The following is a 16125-nucleotide window of genomic DNA, read 5'->3' on the forward strand; positions in this document are numbered from 1 at the left end:
ACATATTTTACATAACATATAGAAGGCCTCAAGGTAGATTAGTTCAGTAACTAACTGAGTTACCTTCTCTAAATAAAGTCTTTATTATTATTATTACATGAATTATTATTATCTAAGTTTTCTCAGGCAAATTAAACATTTTTTTTTACAAGTCCAACTGACACATCACGAGGAGCCTGATCTGAAATCAGAGGGGCAACAGACTATGCAAATTTTTAAGCACTGGATCTCCAAGTCTGGATACTCTGTGTCCAAATTGATCAAACTCTGTTCAGCAGGTTTATCGAAGAAGTCATTTCAAATTTGTTCCATTTGTATTAAATGTGGCCATAAGTGATACCAGATTTGCTTTATAAAATATGAAAGGTATTTCATGCCAGAATGCCTTCTGTCAAATCTCATCAAAACCTGTTCAGTGGTTTTTAGAGAAGTCATCATTAAAAGGTTTCCATGTTTTTAGTGATGAAGGTCATATTTGATGGTGGAACTGCACCCTTTTTTAAAACAAAACTGAAAAGGCCTTTAGGCCAGGAATGTTGTGTCAAATTTGGTTAAAACTGGTCTCATGATTTTGAGAAGTTGAAAATAGCAAATGATGATCATGTACACTAGACAGATGAAGGGCAATAGCAAGTGATCATGTACACCAGACAGATGAAGGGCAATAGCAAGTGATCATGTACACCAGACAGATGAAGGGCAATAGCAAGTGATCATGGACACCAGACAGATGAAGTGCCTATCATCAGCTCACTGGCTGAGTTAAATTCTTGAATTCATAAGTTCACCAGGACCTTGACTGATGATCAAGTACATAAATATGAAAGGACAGATTTTGCAGTCAAAGTGTGTGTGTGATTTGGATTTTTAACGTAGCTTTAACAATTTTTTAGTCATATAGCTACGATGTCTGCAGTGTGACAGTTTATAGTGATGTCTAGCACTCTGGTACGACTCGGCCCGGGATCGAAACCACAACCTCCCACATCCGAGTTGGATGCTCTAACCACTAGGTCACCAGAGCGGTCTACAGTAAGACAGCTACAATTCGTAAGGTATCATTTTTATAAGTCTTTGGTATGACTCAGCCCGGGATCAAACCCACAACCTCCCGCATCCGAGGTGGATGCTCTAGCCACTAGGCCACCGAAGCGGTCTACAGTATGACAGCTACAATTCATAAGGTTTGGAAACTGAACAAACACGTATCAAGTGTGAACATCAATCTGCAGTAAGTGTCTAAGAAACCAAGCTAAACACAATGATGGTGCAAGAAATAAAGGTACAGGTGACCCGACTTTGATTAATTGTAATTCTCAAGAAACATAAATACCATGTTGAATTTCTGCTAGTAATAGCATGAGAAACTACACTAAACACAACCAATGCAGCTGCAAATCATTGCAATGTGAAATATAGGTCACAGTGATATTGCTTTTTCCTGATGGGGTTGTAGTACTCTCATATCTATGAGTTTCATGACTGCAGGCAACTGTATATGAAACTAAGCTGAATACAATGATTAACACAAATCACTGTGATAGGAATTCAAGGTCAAAGTTGAACATGTTTTGACTAAAGGGATTAGTCCTTTTTATCATGCATCTTTACTCTCAGTAGAAACTTCCTAAATTCAAATCCTATTATATCTTTGTATGTATGTATGTATGTATGTATGTATGTATGTATGTATGTATGTATGTATGTGTGTGTGCATATGTATGTATGTATGTATGTATGTGTGTGTGCATATGTATGTATGTATGTATGTATGTATGTATGTATGTATGTATGTATGTATGTATGTATGTATGTATGTATGTATGTATGTATGTATGCATGTATGTGTGTGTGCATATGTATGTATGTATGTATGTATGTATGTATGTATGTATGTATGTCGCACTGGACCTATACTCAAATCACCCAAGTGAAATCCATGATTTAATTTTACACACCTTTTTAGGTTAAAAATTGCTTACAAAAAGAATCCAAGTTTTCATTCCACACAAGAAACAGTGAGATTCATTTCTTACAAAACTATTCTAAAGATCAATTTATCAAATCTCCAAAATGTTATTAGCCTGCCAATATAACCAAGAATGATTACAATTTAGGTGGAAAATTGCAATTTATTTCTGCACCTAATAATTACCTGCTCTGTTTCCTCATCTAAATCTATCACTTTCCCTATTTCAAATGGGTCTAAAGAGAGAGAGAATATTGACTAAACTTGGCCACATGTCAAAATCAATGTCTTTTCCCACTGGTTAAATTGAACATCTCTATTCAGTTGTTTAAGTATGATCCTTTTTCTTCATCCCAGTTAGCAGTCTAACATTTAACAGTAGCTTTGCTAAGCTGTGAGACACCAGCTTGGTCAATGAAGAATTCTTAAACAGACAAAAAGAAAAGCTCTTTGACAAATAAGTTAAAATGGATAAACATTAGCAACATAAGTGTCTGTAACACCTTTAGTTTCGGTCATCTCTGATTCATGTCCATTTTGTTCCTATGAAGTTGTTGTTGTTGCTGTTGTATGGTCTAATGCTATTTTTCAGCACAAGATAGGCTATACATGGCAGCCAGTATTAACGGTGGCGGAAGAACCAGGGAAAACCCCAGAAAGAACCACTGACCCACAAGAAGTTACTGACAGGCTTTCTCACATACCCACATTGGCCAAACACGAGACTCGAACCCACGCAGACAGAGGTGAGATGGCAGTGATCCATAATGGTGAGCACTTTAAACCACTCACCCCCCCCCCCACGAATTTGTAATAACAGCAGTAACTGTAATGGACAGGAAATCTAGCCTTGGAATTTATTTATTTTTAAATTATAAAAGCAATGTGGGTGAAAGCACTAACACTAGTATCCATACTTCGTGGATGGGGCTACAACATCATACATAGGCTGGTGGGTGTCAACATTTATTGTTAATATATTATTTATTAATACCCCATGTTATCCAAAATCAAACAATGGTTAGTATGATTCCAGGGATATATTTCATATAAACTTATCATAAATCATCTTCTGAACTCTTTACTTTCATGATGTTATGCCATCAATGGTTGTATATCTCTCTTCGATATCAGCCTCATTATAATCCCTGGTTGGTATGGTTACCAAGTATATTTTATTGATCAAGGTGTGATTTTGTAGCTATTGGTAGCAAAGTATGGTTGCCCCTTCAAGTGTGTGCATGCAGGATTTTCCCCATGTAGCTACCAAGAAATATGGCAGAATTTTCCCTGCCAGGTGCAGAAGTATAAAAGGGCTTGTCAGCATCTATGCTAGGACCTGGTTGTGTTTCTAAGGGTTGTGTCACAAGTTCTGTGTCCAGACAGTGCATGAGATAGCCACTTACCTATTGTACAACAAAGTCCATACAAGTCAGTGTGCAAAGAAAAGATAACTCTTTTCTTTATTATTTTTCCATAAATTAGATATGTACAGTTATTCCATGATTTCTTTATGAATAATTGCCAGGAGAAATAACATTTTTTGTAGTAAATTTTGGGACAGGCCTAAAAGTAAATTTTGGGACAGGTCTAAAAGTAAGTTTTAAAATCTGGATCTGTATCGCCTGACATAATTTATTCATTGTTGTTTTTAAAAATCAGCAACATTAGCTTAAATATCTGCTTGATAAGTTAAATTGTAATTAGACAATATTCTTTTATGATCTTATGAGATCAAGTCAACTGCATATTGCAGTCCTTCTTAAGATAATAATACATATTACAGTTAGGCAGAAATAAGAAATCTGATTTATTTATAATAATAATAATGATAATAATAATAATAATAATAATAATAATATGGGGTGTGTGCAAGGTCTGGGCCTGACATCCTGCTTGACAAAGGAAAGTGAAGCGTATCTCATTGCCTCACCTTTCCAGGTGTAGTGATTGCGATGGGACCAATGTCTGGCTCTGCTGGGCAGGAGGTTACTTGCATATGGCCTTCCCAGCACTAATGTATCCACAGCAGCACCTTCATGCAGGGCCCCCTGTTTTCACAGAGCCTGCTGTGTGGCGTGACCAAGTGCCCGGCGGTGTAACTGGGTGGGCAGACTTGGCTTATTAGCCTTGGCAGGCAATCAGTCTAAGAGAATAAAAACTGACTCCAAACCCTGGCAGATGGAACTTGTTATCCTTGTCAGGCAGTTCGTCTAGGAGAAGGTAACTCTGATTCCAAGCCCACCAAGTCCCAGCCATTGGATGATGGCTCTGCTGCCTTGTGGATATCTTTGGGAGAAGGAAAGGCTATGAGAATAAACCCAGATAGAAAATCCAAAGTGGAGCCCCTAACATGGCTGGGTGTCAACTATGGCTTCCTGCCAGCTGCTCCTGCATCTGAACTGGTGCCAAATGTCATGCTCAGCATTCCTTTAGACCCCACCAGCAAGGATGAGAGGGGAATCCTGACATCTGGGCAGCCCAGGATCTCCATACATAGTCCAAGCCCAGGCCTGTGCCCTGGACAGCCACTCCAGCCTTACTACTGAGTGAGGAAAAAACACAGAAGCTGACAGTCTATGGGTTATAAGTCCTACCCGATTGGCGTAGTCCAAGTATGACAACTCCAGGAGAAGAGCAGAGAGCAAGGTCAGCCACTCTACATGATGTTCATCGACCTCACCAAAGCCTTCAACCTGGTCAGCAGGAAGGGCTTATTTGAACCTTTCATTAAGATCGGTTGCCCCCCAAAACTCCATAGCATGATAATTTCTTTCCTTGCCATTATGAAGAGAATAGTCCTATATATGACGTATCTTCCTCAAACTCCAAGCATGGCTGCGTGCTGGCGCCAACCCTTTTCAGTATCTTCTCCCTGCTCCTGTCATATGCCTTCGTCTTGTTCACTGATGGTGTATATTTGCACACCAGGCCCGATTGGAGGCTGTTCAACCTGGCATGGCTATGCTTGAAGACCAAAGTGAGGTCGGTGCTCATCAGGGAGATGCTCTTTGCAGATGGCGCGGCTCTTGTGACCCACATCAAGAATGCCCTCCAGAAAGACTGTTTCTCTGATGTTTGCAAGCAGTTTGGGCTCACCATCACGTCATGGTGCAAGATACCACCATTGCCCCTTCCATCAAATTTGGCGGTGTCACCCTGGAAGCCGTCAACAACTTTACTTACCTGTGGTCAATCATCAGCAACACTATATTGCTTGATGTGGAGCTGGACAGAAGGCTTGGAAAGGCAAACACCATCATGGGACGGCTAATGAAGAGGTTGTGGGAAAACAATGCGTAGACAGAGCACACCAAGATCCAAGTCTACCAGGCCTGCGTTCTCAGCACCCTTCTATATGGAAGTAAGACCTGGTGCACATACATGAGGCAAGAGCACCAGCTCAACCCCTTCCAGATAAGGTGCCTAAAACGCATCCTGAAAATCAGCTGGCAAGACTGTGTCCCACACAGCAAGATCCTGCAGCATGCAAGTATCCCCAGCATGCAGGATGGGAGGCTGCCAAAGGACATCCTATATGGACAGCTGGAAACTGGCACCAGAAGAGTCAGCTGCCCATCATTCCATTTCAAGGATGTGTGCAAGAGGGACACGAAGGCATGTGATATTTCACTGATGGCTGGGAAGTGCAGTCCAAGGACAGAGGCACCTAAAGACTGATGGTAAGCAAGGGCATAGCAGTCGCTGATGCGAGGAGAGGCCAGCTGGCAGCAGAGAAACATGAGAGAAAGAAGAGCGCAGCAGCAACCCCAGCAAGTCAAGACTCTCCAGTATGTCTGCACCAACTTTAGTAGGGACTGTCACTTGTGCATAGGCCTGCACAGCCACAGCAGATGATGCCAAAACCCCAGAGACAGATGACACTCCAAGGGTGATATTTGCATGGTCTCTTGAGACTAAGTCGCCTATGAAAAATAATAATAATAGTAATAATAATAATAATAATAATAAATACAATTTGAGCATGAAGTTGTAAGTTGTTATGCACTCATTGCATCATCGGGCTGGTTTGACACGAGTGCTTTGTTATACAATTCTTGCATCACTGGGCTGGTTGACATGAGTGCTTTGTTATGCAATCCTTGCATCATTAGGCTGGTTTGACATGAGTGCTTTGTTATGCAATCCTTGCATCATTTGGCTGGTTTGACACAAGTGCTTTGTTAGGCAAGCAATAGTCCAACATGAGAATGGCATATGCTGCTTGAGTATGTCATGTACATAATTATTGGACAAGACAAATATTTATCCCAAACTGATGTTTGCCCTTCTGACTGTTCTTCTCCATGAAGCTCCAAGTTTGGGGTGGAGGTTAAAACAGGGAAGTGCAAAGACAAGTGTTTTACAATCATTTACTGCTGTAATGAGTTTACTTTGCTCATCACCATGCATAGAACAAAAATGAATACATTGTATTTTACAGGGAAAAATTAAATTGAAACCACGAAAATGCAAGAGTGAGGGAGATGGGCATTTAATTTGTGCTGAACATTCATGTAAACATGTAAATAATAGAGGGCCACAAGGTAGATTAATTCTGAAGCCATGGTAGCTCAGTTGCTAGCATGCTGGTGACGGTTACCTCGGTGTATCCTTGGGAAAGGTGCTTTGCTCCCATTTCTATGGCATAATATAGCAAATAATGTATTAAAAAATACAGTAAAACCCACAAAAGCTGTGTCATCTGATATAAACAAAGCCATTTTCATTTTTATTATTAAAACAAAAACAGAATTTTCATATATTTTGTGATAGATCAGATAATACCTTCCAACTCCCCTGTGCTGTGGCAAATATTTGTACACTGCCAATACTGTATGCTGTATAGTCCTTACAATACACCCAATATAATATGGTTAGTACACATTACATAACCTGACAGCAAATGCTGTATGACCCCTAATATATTTCACATGATTTGGTTAGTACACATTACATAGCCTGACAGCAAATGCTGTATGACCCCTATAATATACAGCATGTGATATGGTTAAGAAACATTACATAACCTAACAACAAATGCTGTATGACCCCTAATATACTGCACATGATTTGGTTAGTACACATTTTACATGACCAACCTGACAGCAAATGCTGTATGCTGTACATTCCCTGCAATACTCAGCTTAAGGTTAGTACACAATGCACAACTAACCTGACTGCAGACTTTGGAATGGAACCATATACAAGTACACTGAGTCCTCTGTACAGTCCCCGAACTCCATAGTCTCGGACAGTTACTTGTACACAGTCTATTGGTCCTTTGTAACGTTTTGCAATGCCAGCTCGCTCATCAAGCTGAAGCTGTGTTTTGACATATTCTGTTGGAAATGTGATGCAGATCTCCAACCCACCTGTGATGCCACCTGCAATAAGTAATATATAGTCAAACACAGTCACACGTATACTCATTGTTACCCAGGTAACGTATAGTCAAACACAGTCACTCGTATACTCATTGTTACCCAGGTAACGTATAGTCAAACACAGTCACTCGTATACTCATTGTTACCCAGGTAATGTATAGTCAAACACAGTCACTCGTATACTCATTGTTACCCAGGTAACGTATAGTCAAACACAGTCACTCGTATACTCATTGCTACCCAGGTAATGTATAGTCAAACACAGTCACTCGTATACTCATTGTTACCCAGGTAATGTATAGTCAAACACAGTCACTCGTATACTCATTGTTACCCAGGTAATGTATAGTCAAACACAGTCACTCGTATACTCATTGCTACCCAGGTAACGTATAGTCAAACACAGTCACTCGTATACTCATTGTTACCCAGGTAATGTATAGTCAAACACAGTCACTCGTATACTCATTGCTACCCAGGTAACGTATAGTCAAACACAGTCACTCGTATACTCATTGTTACCCAGGTAATGTATAGTCAAACACAGTCACTCGTATACTCATTGTTACCCAGGTAATGTATTCAGTCAGGGAATAAAAATTTCTTGCCTACAACTCTGAAAACATTTAACAGCCAAAACCTTTACAAAAACAGCCAATGTAAGGTGTGATGAATGGACATGCGTATGGATGATTGGGTGGTACTTTATTGCCCAACCACTGTCATGTCGGGTATAAAGAAATATATGCTCCAGCACTTTTTAGTTCTTTCTATCTTTATATAAGTATTTGTTAACAATAGCTTTTTTTGGTATAAATTGCCATGTTTAAATAGTTTTGGATAGTATGTTGAACAACACTTTCCTCATGTACTGGAATACATTTTATCATAATCGGTGTGGTTACTATGCAAAGGATATACGTTTGTTTACTTGGTGCTGAAGTACACATTAAAATTATGAACTATGAAACATACTGTTCCAAAGCAATAGACCTTGATCACACTGTGATGCCCATGGTCCTTAAAATAACAAATCCACCCAGGATTTGCAATAGACCTTTATCATACTGTGATGCCCATGGTCCTTAAAATAACAAATCCACCCAGGATTTGCAATAGACCTTTGTTACACTGTGATACCCATGGTCCTTAAAATAACAAATCCACCCAGGATTTGCAATAGACATTTATCATACTGTGATGCCCGTGGTCCTTAAAAAAAACAAATCCACCCAGGATTTGCAATAGACCTTTATTACACTGTGATGCCCATCATCCTTAAAATAACAAATCCACCTATGATATGCAATAGACCATTATCATACTGTGATGTCCATGGTTCTTAAAATAACAAATCCACACAGAATTTGCAAGGTTTCACTTGCGGGGGCAAAAAAGGTGCTGCACCCACAAGCAGCTGATAAACTGTTGGTAAAGAATACCTAAACACTCATTTATTGATCCACCACATGTACAGTCATACATATACACATGTAGAGACAGCATACGGCACCCTTTTGAATTTGCTACGTCTACGTCTGTGGCAACCTTAAATACTCTGGAAACTCCAGACAGCTCTAAACAACTTTAGACAGCTTCAGACATCTCTAGTAAACTATAGTCAGCTCTAGTCATAGTCACTGTCACAATCCCAGTGACAGTCACAATCAGCTACAATAAAACCAAATTGGTCATAATAATAGTTTCTGTAAAATCTCTAGATATATGATAATACTTTAACCTCTAATAGTGACTTGTAATTTGTAATTCAAAGTTCAAATTTGCGTTGTAATAAATGCATTATTATGCGATAAGACATTACAAACCGAATAAGCTCCCCATATCAAATGAAATATAAATTTAACACTTACCCCTATGGCTGGAAAACAATGGAAAGCGTACACTCCTTGACGTGATCCAAAACGACCAGTGTCGGTTATAGAAATTGATCTTAATTAAATCCAAAGGAGAGTGAGCAAAAGTCAGGGTAAAATACCTGTGCATATCATGTTATTAATGTTCCTTTGTCACAAGTAATTTCTAGCGAGGTACATGTTAATACAGTCCCTTTCCTGGAAAAACACATATTCACCCTAGATAACATTGTACACATGTACAATGAGAAATAGTCAAATAGTTCTAAGGCAAAACCAAGTTATTTTTTGCCTAATTCTGTGACACAGGATATGTATAAATTGTTAGTAAAAAATAGGTACAACACTCTGCAACATCCTATACTTGTGTACTGTAATGCTTTTATTTCATTAAAAGGTACAATAACAAAAAGTTCTTGATATATTACAGGTTAAAAAGTTCTACCAAAGGTACTTATAGCCATGAGAGCTATTCATTACCTCCTGAAGGGGATACAAACAATTTATCTTATCAATAAACATTATTTTTCTAAACCTGAAGTTTACATTTTCCATATTTATTTATTAAGTTAAAATGTCAAAATACCAGAGTGAAAATTTAATCAAATTTCCCATTCAATGCATTTTTTCCTGTTGTTGATAAATCTGCAACTGTTTTCATTTTTGCAGCTATGGTGGTTACATTTGATGCCAAATTGCTACCATCTGTATAATTGTGATACTTTAAGACTAATCTGGTCAAAGGAGCTCTTAATAAATTACCTTTTCTAATTTTTTTGTCACATATCCATATTTTGTGGCAAACTAGTATCAAGTGACTACCAACTTAAAAACCTTTCCAGACAGTTGTTGTTGTGTGGTTTAATGCCATTTTTCAGCACACAATAAGCTATGCTTGGTCTTCCTCTTATTACAGTTACATACATCATTTCAAATACTCATACATGCCAAAAAATCTAAACAACATTGTCAATCTTCAAAAAACATGATTTTCAGTAATCTTAGATGGAATAAAGATTACACTTTTAATCATCCTTTTGTTCTTCTTTCTGCATATTTGCTCAAACAAATATTGTTCCCATCCTGTAATCTTTATTTTGTACAATGTCCCTTTTAGTTCCCAAACAGTTCTTAATATCCACATTATCTGGTCCTGCCTGTAGATTACACAATCCATCTGTAGCATCTGGTTTCAAAAGTAAATAACCTGTCTGTTTTAATTACTCAGTGACCATATTTTGCAGGTATACAGAACACAGATCACATGTGTCCTGGTCATGCCATGCCTGGTTCCAGGTATTGCTGATTCCAGACATGGCATCTATTGCCTTTGCCATCAGCCTTCTGATCTACCTGCCAACTTGTTTACTTAACTACCTATGTCCCCCACCCCCATCTCTGGATTCAGGATTCAACATGTGCCTTGTCATCTACTCTGCGTCATGAAACTCACTACTGTAGCTAATACATGTATTATCACCCTCCCACAATTAGTGTGCAGGTTGCTAGGTAGCATTCTAATCACAGACTGGACCTCCACAAATTTTCCCAGAAAGATACTGAATCCTGGATCTGAAATTTTCAATGTCATTACCTTAGTCTTATAAACACATCATACCAAACATGATCGCTGCGGAACCAGTGTACTATATGGAGTTACAAATAAGAGTAAATAATGCATATAAACAATGTGATTTGACACATCCAGTCCAGGTTTTTCCTCCTGTTGCATCCAGAAATTTAAACCTTCATTGCCATTTCAATCATGGTCATATAACATCATACAAAATGATGACCTGTTTTCATTTGGTGTGGTTGAAATTCAGGTTACAAGAAATGCCTAAAAGACAGATGACCTATCAAAATTTATTTGCAAAAGTGGCGATATAAAAAAGAATCCTCCGAAGGTACTAATCATCATGCTCCAGTAGCCTCAACAAATTAAACAGGTCATTTACTAGTATTCCTTTTAGTTCCGATTGCTGAAAGTACTTGTAACTTTGATATTCAGATTAGCACCATTTTATATAGGGACCAACAAGAAATCTTAAGAAGTCTTCTGGTGAAAACACCATGCTAACAGCTTTCCATTTTACAATAGCAAGATTTTGAAGATTGCTTCTAAAGTGGTCATGCTGAACATCATACTGGCACTGTTTCCATTTAGGACCAACAAGATATCGTAATAAATCTTTGATGAAATGTTGATATGACCATCCACCTAGAAGAGGCAATAACAAGGCCTTCAAGATGACCATTCTGGTAGCAATAGGACAGCAGACAGCAACATTTGGTTTACAACCAACTAGACATCATAAGAAGTCTTTCAGAGAAAACGTCTTGTTAACATCACCAGTCATTCTGGAAAAGTAGTGATAAGATATTCAAGATTGCCATGTGGTCTGGGCAGCAGCATTTTCAATAGGATCAACCAGACAACAAAATTAGTCTTTTAGTAAAACCTTCGTGGTGATAGGGCCATCCATTCTGGAGGGGTAGCAATAACAAGATTTTCATGATGAAAAAGTAGTACCATTTTCATTTTGAAAGCAACTAGACATCGTAAGAAGTCTTAGAATGAAAACCTCATGTTGACATTACCACCCATTTAGGAGTAGCCACAACAAGATTTGCAATATGGCTGCTGTGGTAGCCATATTGAAAACCATATTGAAAAATCTTCATCTAGGACCAGTCAGGCATCACAAGAAATATTCTGGTGATAATCCCATGGCAATATCACTGTTCATTCAAGAGACGTAACAATAACAAGATTTTAATATTGGCTGCTGTGGTGGCCATATTCAACATCAGAATGGCTCCATTTTAAATATAGACCAACCAGATATCAAAAGACATAGCAAAACCCCATAACACTGATTTTAAAATCTGCTACTGCGGCAAAAAGTGACATCATGCATAATGCATATTAGGTGTGACAATATATATACCGTAACTGAGATTATGTTTGTGGATCATGCATCAAATGTTTGCTAACTTTTTAGCCAGTCATAGTCTCCCATCTATGGTAGCAGATAACTTTTCAGATCTAGTCAAAATAGTGTTTCCTGAATCAAAAATAACATAAATGTTCCAATACAAATTGACAAAAACTACTCACTAAGAGACACACTAGCTTTGGGTCCTCACTTGGACAAGCTAGTCAAAGACATATGTCACAATAAAAAATTCACCATTCTCACTGAAACTCATTAAACTCCTGACCAAATTTTGCAATATCCTGATTTGTCTCAAGCTGACTTCTCTGTTCTATCACATGCATGCCGATTCTTTGGCATTTAATGACACATCAATACATGAAAGGTTATACCATGTAGACTCAATTAGAACAGAGTGAATTGCTCTGAGACACATTACTGCAGCCAATCTTGCATTGCCTGAACAAGGTTCCAACCCACACCCTTCTGGTCATCTGTCTGGCACACTAACCACTGAGGCTACTTCATCTCTTATGGTATGACTTTATTCATCAGGACCATGTTAATCCAGTTCATCAGTTTATAGAAACCACTTATACAATATGTCCCTAGTGTCTGGATTTAATTCAAGTCAACCTGGTTTAATATTATCCCAATTATTTAGGTGTACCCACCCCGAGTCATTCAAATAAAACAAGGCTGTATGTGTCCCCCCGAGTCCTTCAGATAAACAAGGTTGAATGTGTCCCCTGGGTCCGTCAGAAAAACAAAGCTGTTTGTGTCCCCTGAGTCCTTCAGATAAACAAGGTTTTATGTGTCCCCTGAGTCCTTCAGACAAACAAGGTTGTATGTATCCCCTGAGGATAACAGATAAACATGGTTGTACATGTCCCTTGAGGAAGTCAGATAAACAAGGTTTTATTCTACAAGAAAACTAAATGTTTTTATTCTAAGGAATAGATGAAGAGACAGAAAAATGTATTACCATGAAGTTATAAAGCTTTTTATCAGATCTGAAAATCGGTTAATGAAAAGATGATATCAGTACTAAACATTTACTCTCCAAGACAGAATGGATCTGATTTAGTGTACTGGAATTGCACAAGAATAATCAATATTGGTATCACAGACAACTAGATATTTATGTTTAAAACCTGGTCAGTAATTTCATAAGAATGCTGCTGCCTTTCTTAGATTTAATTTTCCATCTCACTGCCCAATCATAATGGGTTGCAGCAAACAAGTCACAAGTCAACAAACAGAACAGCAATGTTCCCAAAGATGAAAAACTAAATATTAGTACTGCACATGGGATTCCATGCCCAGTGAACACTGTCCTCTTCCTCTCTATGTCGGGGACATACAACATTAAAAAACAGACAGCAATTATTGAACTGGTAGTGCTAACTATATGATAATTGGACAGTTTTGCCACCTTAACTTTGCAGACTGCAGTCAACTACAATTATATATTGCAATAAATGTTTTATCAAGTAACTAGAGAAGACTTACACAAGTCTAAATATGTTTCACCTGAAATGAGCTGCACACTAGAAATTAACTTATATCAAAAAGAGTTTTATTTTCAATTCCATTGCGCATGCCCTGATGGGTGAAAGTGACGTTAATTAAATTGTAAAGTCAAGTCTATTTTCATAAATTTTGTCCAGTTGTATTTGATTCAACGTCAAGATAGATTAAATCGTCATTGCCATAGGTGTCTTCAACCTCAAAATTATATTACACTAGCAGCCATCAAAGACTTTACATTGGAACTCAGTAGTTAAAAAATTTATCTTTTGATTCCCAATATCTTGTTTTAAAATCATTACTAATTACTATATTATTTGCTTTGTATCACCTTTAATGACTTTGGCTATTGCTAGTGCCTTCATAGATGTGGATGGACCTACATAGTAGGAAATTTTTTTAAAATTTACCTGGCAAAAAAGTGCACCCAGGGGACAAACAAGGGTCAAGATTTGAGAGAAATTGGACACAATTACAGAGTAAGCCATGATCTTATCATCAGGGTGAACCAATGTGGACGGCATGGATGCCTTTCACCAATATTGAATAAATGAAAAAGTCTCGATTCAGGATGCAGAAACAAAATTCAATCTGACCATTGCTCAAATTTTGATGTAAGAAGATGGAAACCAAATCTTAAAGCTTCTGATATTAAGACAGATACTAAATTTGATTTTAATCAGTATAGTACAATATGAATGAAAGAAATGAAATTCATGACAAAAAAAGTAAACAATTAGGTTAAACAAGGGTTGCAGACAAGTCCACTCAGATTCTGAAATCAAACCTGACTGATTTCACTTATGTTAAATCTAATGAACTCTCGAGTTCAACTCATTATGCATACCATATATACAGACTCATTTTTGTACAGTATATAACCAAATGATGGAACTACACACTGCACAGACCCAGATCTTTGTACAATAAATACCCATATGATGGATCCAACTACACACTGCACAGAACCAGATAGATATACTGATATATGCTGACTTATAAGCTGGATCCAACTACACATTGCACAGAACTGGATCGATGGTTGCATAATGCAATGGCAAATCTGGGTCTATACAGTAAGGATTAAATGAACAAACAAGAAAGACACTGATGTGCTGGCACATTAAGATCTATGTTGTTTGCCATTGGATCCAGCTTATAAAATTGAATATATATGGTAATCAATTGGAAAGAAAATTAGTGGAATATGGGACAGAAAGACTTTCTAAATGTTGGACATGACAACATTATAGATACAGAGGGGACAAAGGTACTGACCATGAAAGTTTTAATTTGTATACATAAGAATAAAGTTTATCATACATCAATATGTTTAAGGTAAAGACTGGTTTCAAAACACTTAATTACACTCAAATTTTACTAACCAACTTCAATAATGAATGTTTCTTTTTATAAATAGCAATCTCGCAAATTGTTATGCAAGTTGCAAAACATTCTTTTTACTTTAGTAAACTGACATTTAAAAATGGGTATGTTTTCTGGATTCTTTTTGTTGTTACTCACTCCTGTTTTTGTTGCCTGAGCACTTGTGGAATTACAGACCTGCCTAGATCATTTGAAATGCAGGGCTGATTGTACAAAATATATGTTCATTATGAAGTACAAGAATATATAATTTTTTACACAGACAATGATATAAACGGTATACAAGTAGTTATTCATTCCTCGACACAGCTTGTTACTTAGCCTTTTCAGTTTAATATTTTGGGGAAAAAATCAACAAGATTCCCCAAACACAATACATGTTACCAGCTGTGGCCACCATTACTGATAGCAATCAATGTTTTGAATTGCATGCATGTATGTATCTATGTCTGCATAGGGCACATCAATACAAACCCTGACTATATAATGCATAGTATGTGTGTGTGATTTGGATTTTTAACGTAGCTTTAACAATTTTTTTCAGTCATATCGCTATGATGTCTACACTGTGGCAGTTTATACTGAGGCACTGAGGAATTAAGATGCAGACATGTTCCACCCAGTCACATTATCCTGACACCAGGCCGACCAGTCCTACCACTAACCTCTTAACGCTGGGCACCTAGCAAGGCAGCTGTTGGTACCATTTTTATAAGTCTTTGGTATGACTCGGCCGGGGTTTGAATCATTGATCTCCTGCATCTGAGTCGGATGCTCTAACCACTAGACTACTGGTGCAGTCTATAATGCATAGTAAGTCTAGGTATATAAAGAAAAACACCATACAAAACAACAAGAACGGCAAAAGTGTAAAAACCTTAAGATGCAATAATAGAAAGAAAGGAACTCTTAAATGTTTAAGACCTACTCATCTGGAACGTCATCACTGGACACATTCCTGGGCAAAAAGGTTGCCTTCTTTTGACACCTTTATCAGCATGGAGGTGGGTACACTGGGACTATTCTACATTACCATGCAT

General features: G+C 37.8%; 1 protein-coding gene across 1 annotated transcript in view; it reads right to left on the reverse strand.

The window, feature by feature from the left end:
* LOC149777554 (tricarboxylate transport protein, mitochondrial-like) overlaps window positions 1–16125 on the reverse strand; it is a 62972-nt gene that overhangs the window by 29878 nt on the left and 16969 nt on the right. The window contains exon 2 of the mRNA XM_089942156.1: window positions 7146–7356. Coding sequence (XP_089798282.1) covers window positions 7146–7356 — 211 coding nt within the window. The remainder of the gene's footprint in view (window positions 1–7145; window positions 7357–16125) is intronic.

The sequence above is a fragment of the Sinohyriopsis cumingii genome, chromosome 18 (genome assembly GCF_028554795.1).
Source record: "Sinohyriopsis cumingii isolate HCF-2022 chromosome 18, ASM2855479v2, whole genome shotgun sequence".
Classification (NCBI taxonomy): domain Eukaryota; kingdom Metazoa; phylum Mollusca; class Bivalvia; order Unionida; family Unionidae; genus Sinohyriopsis; species Sinohyriopsis cumingii.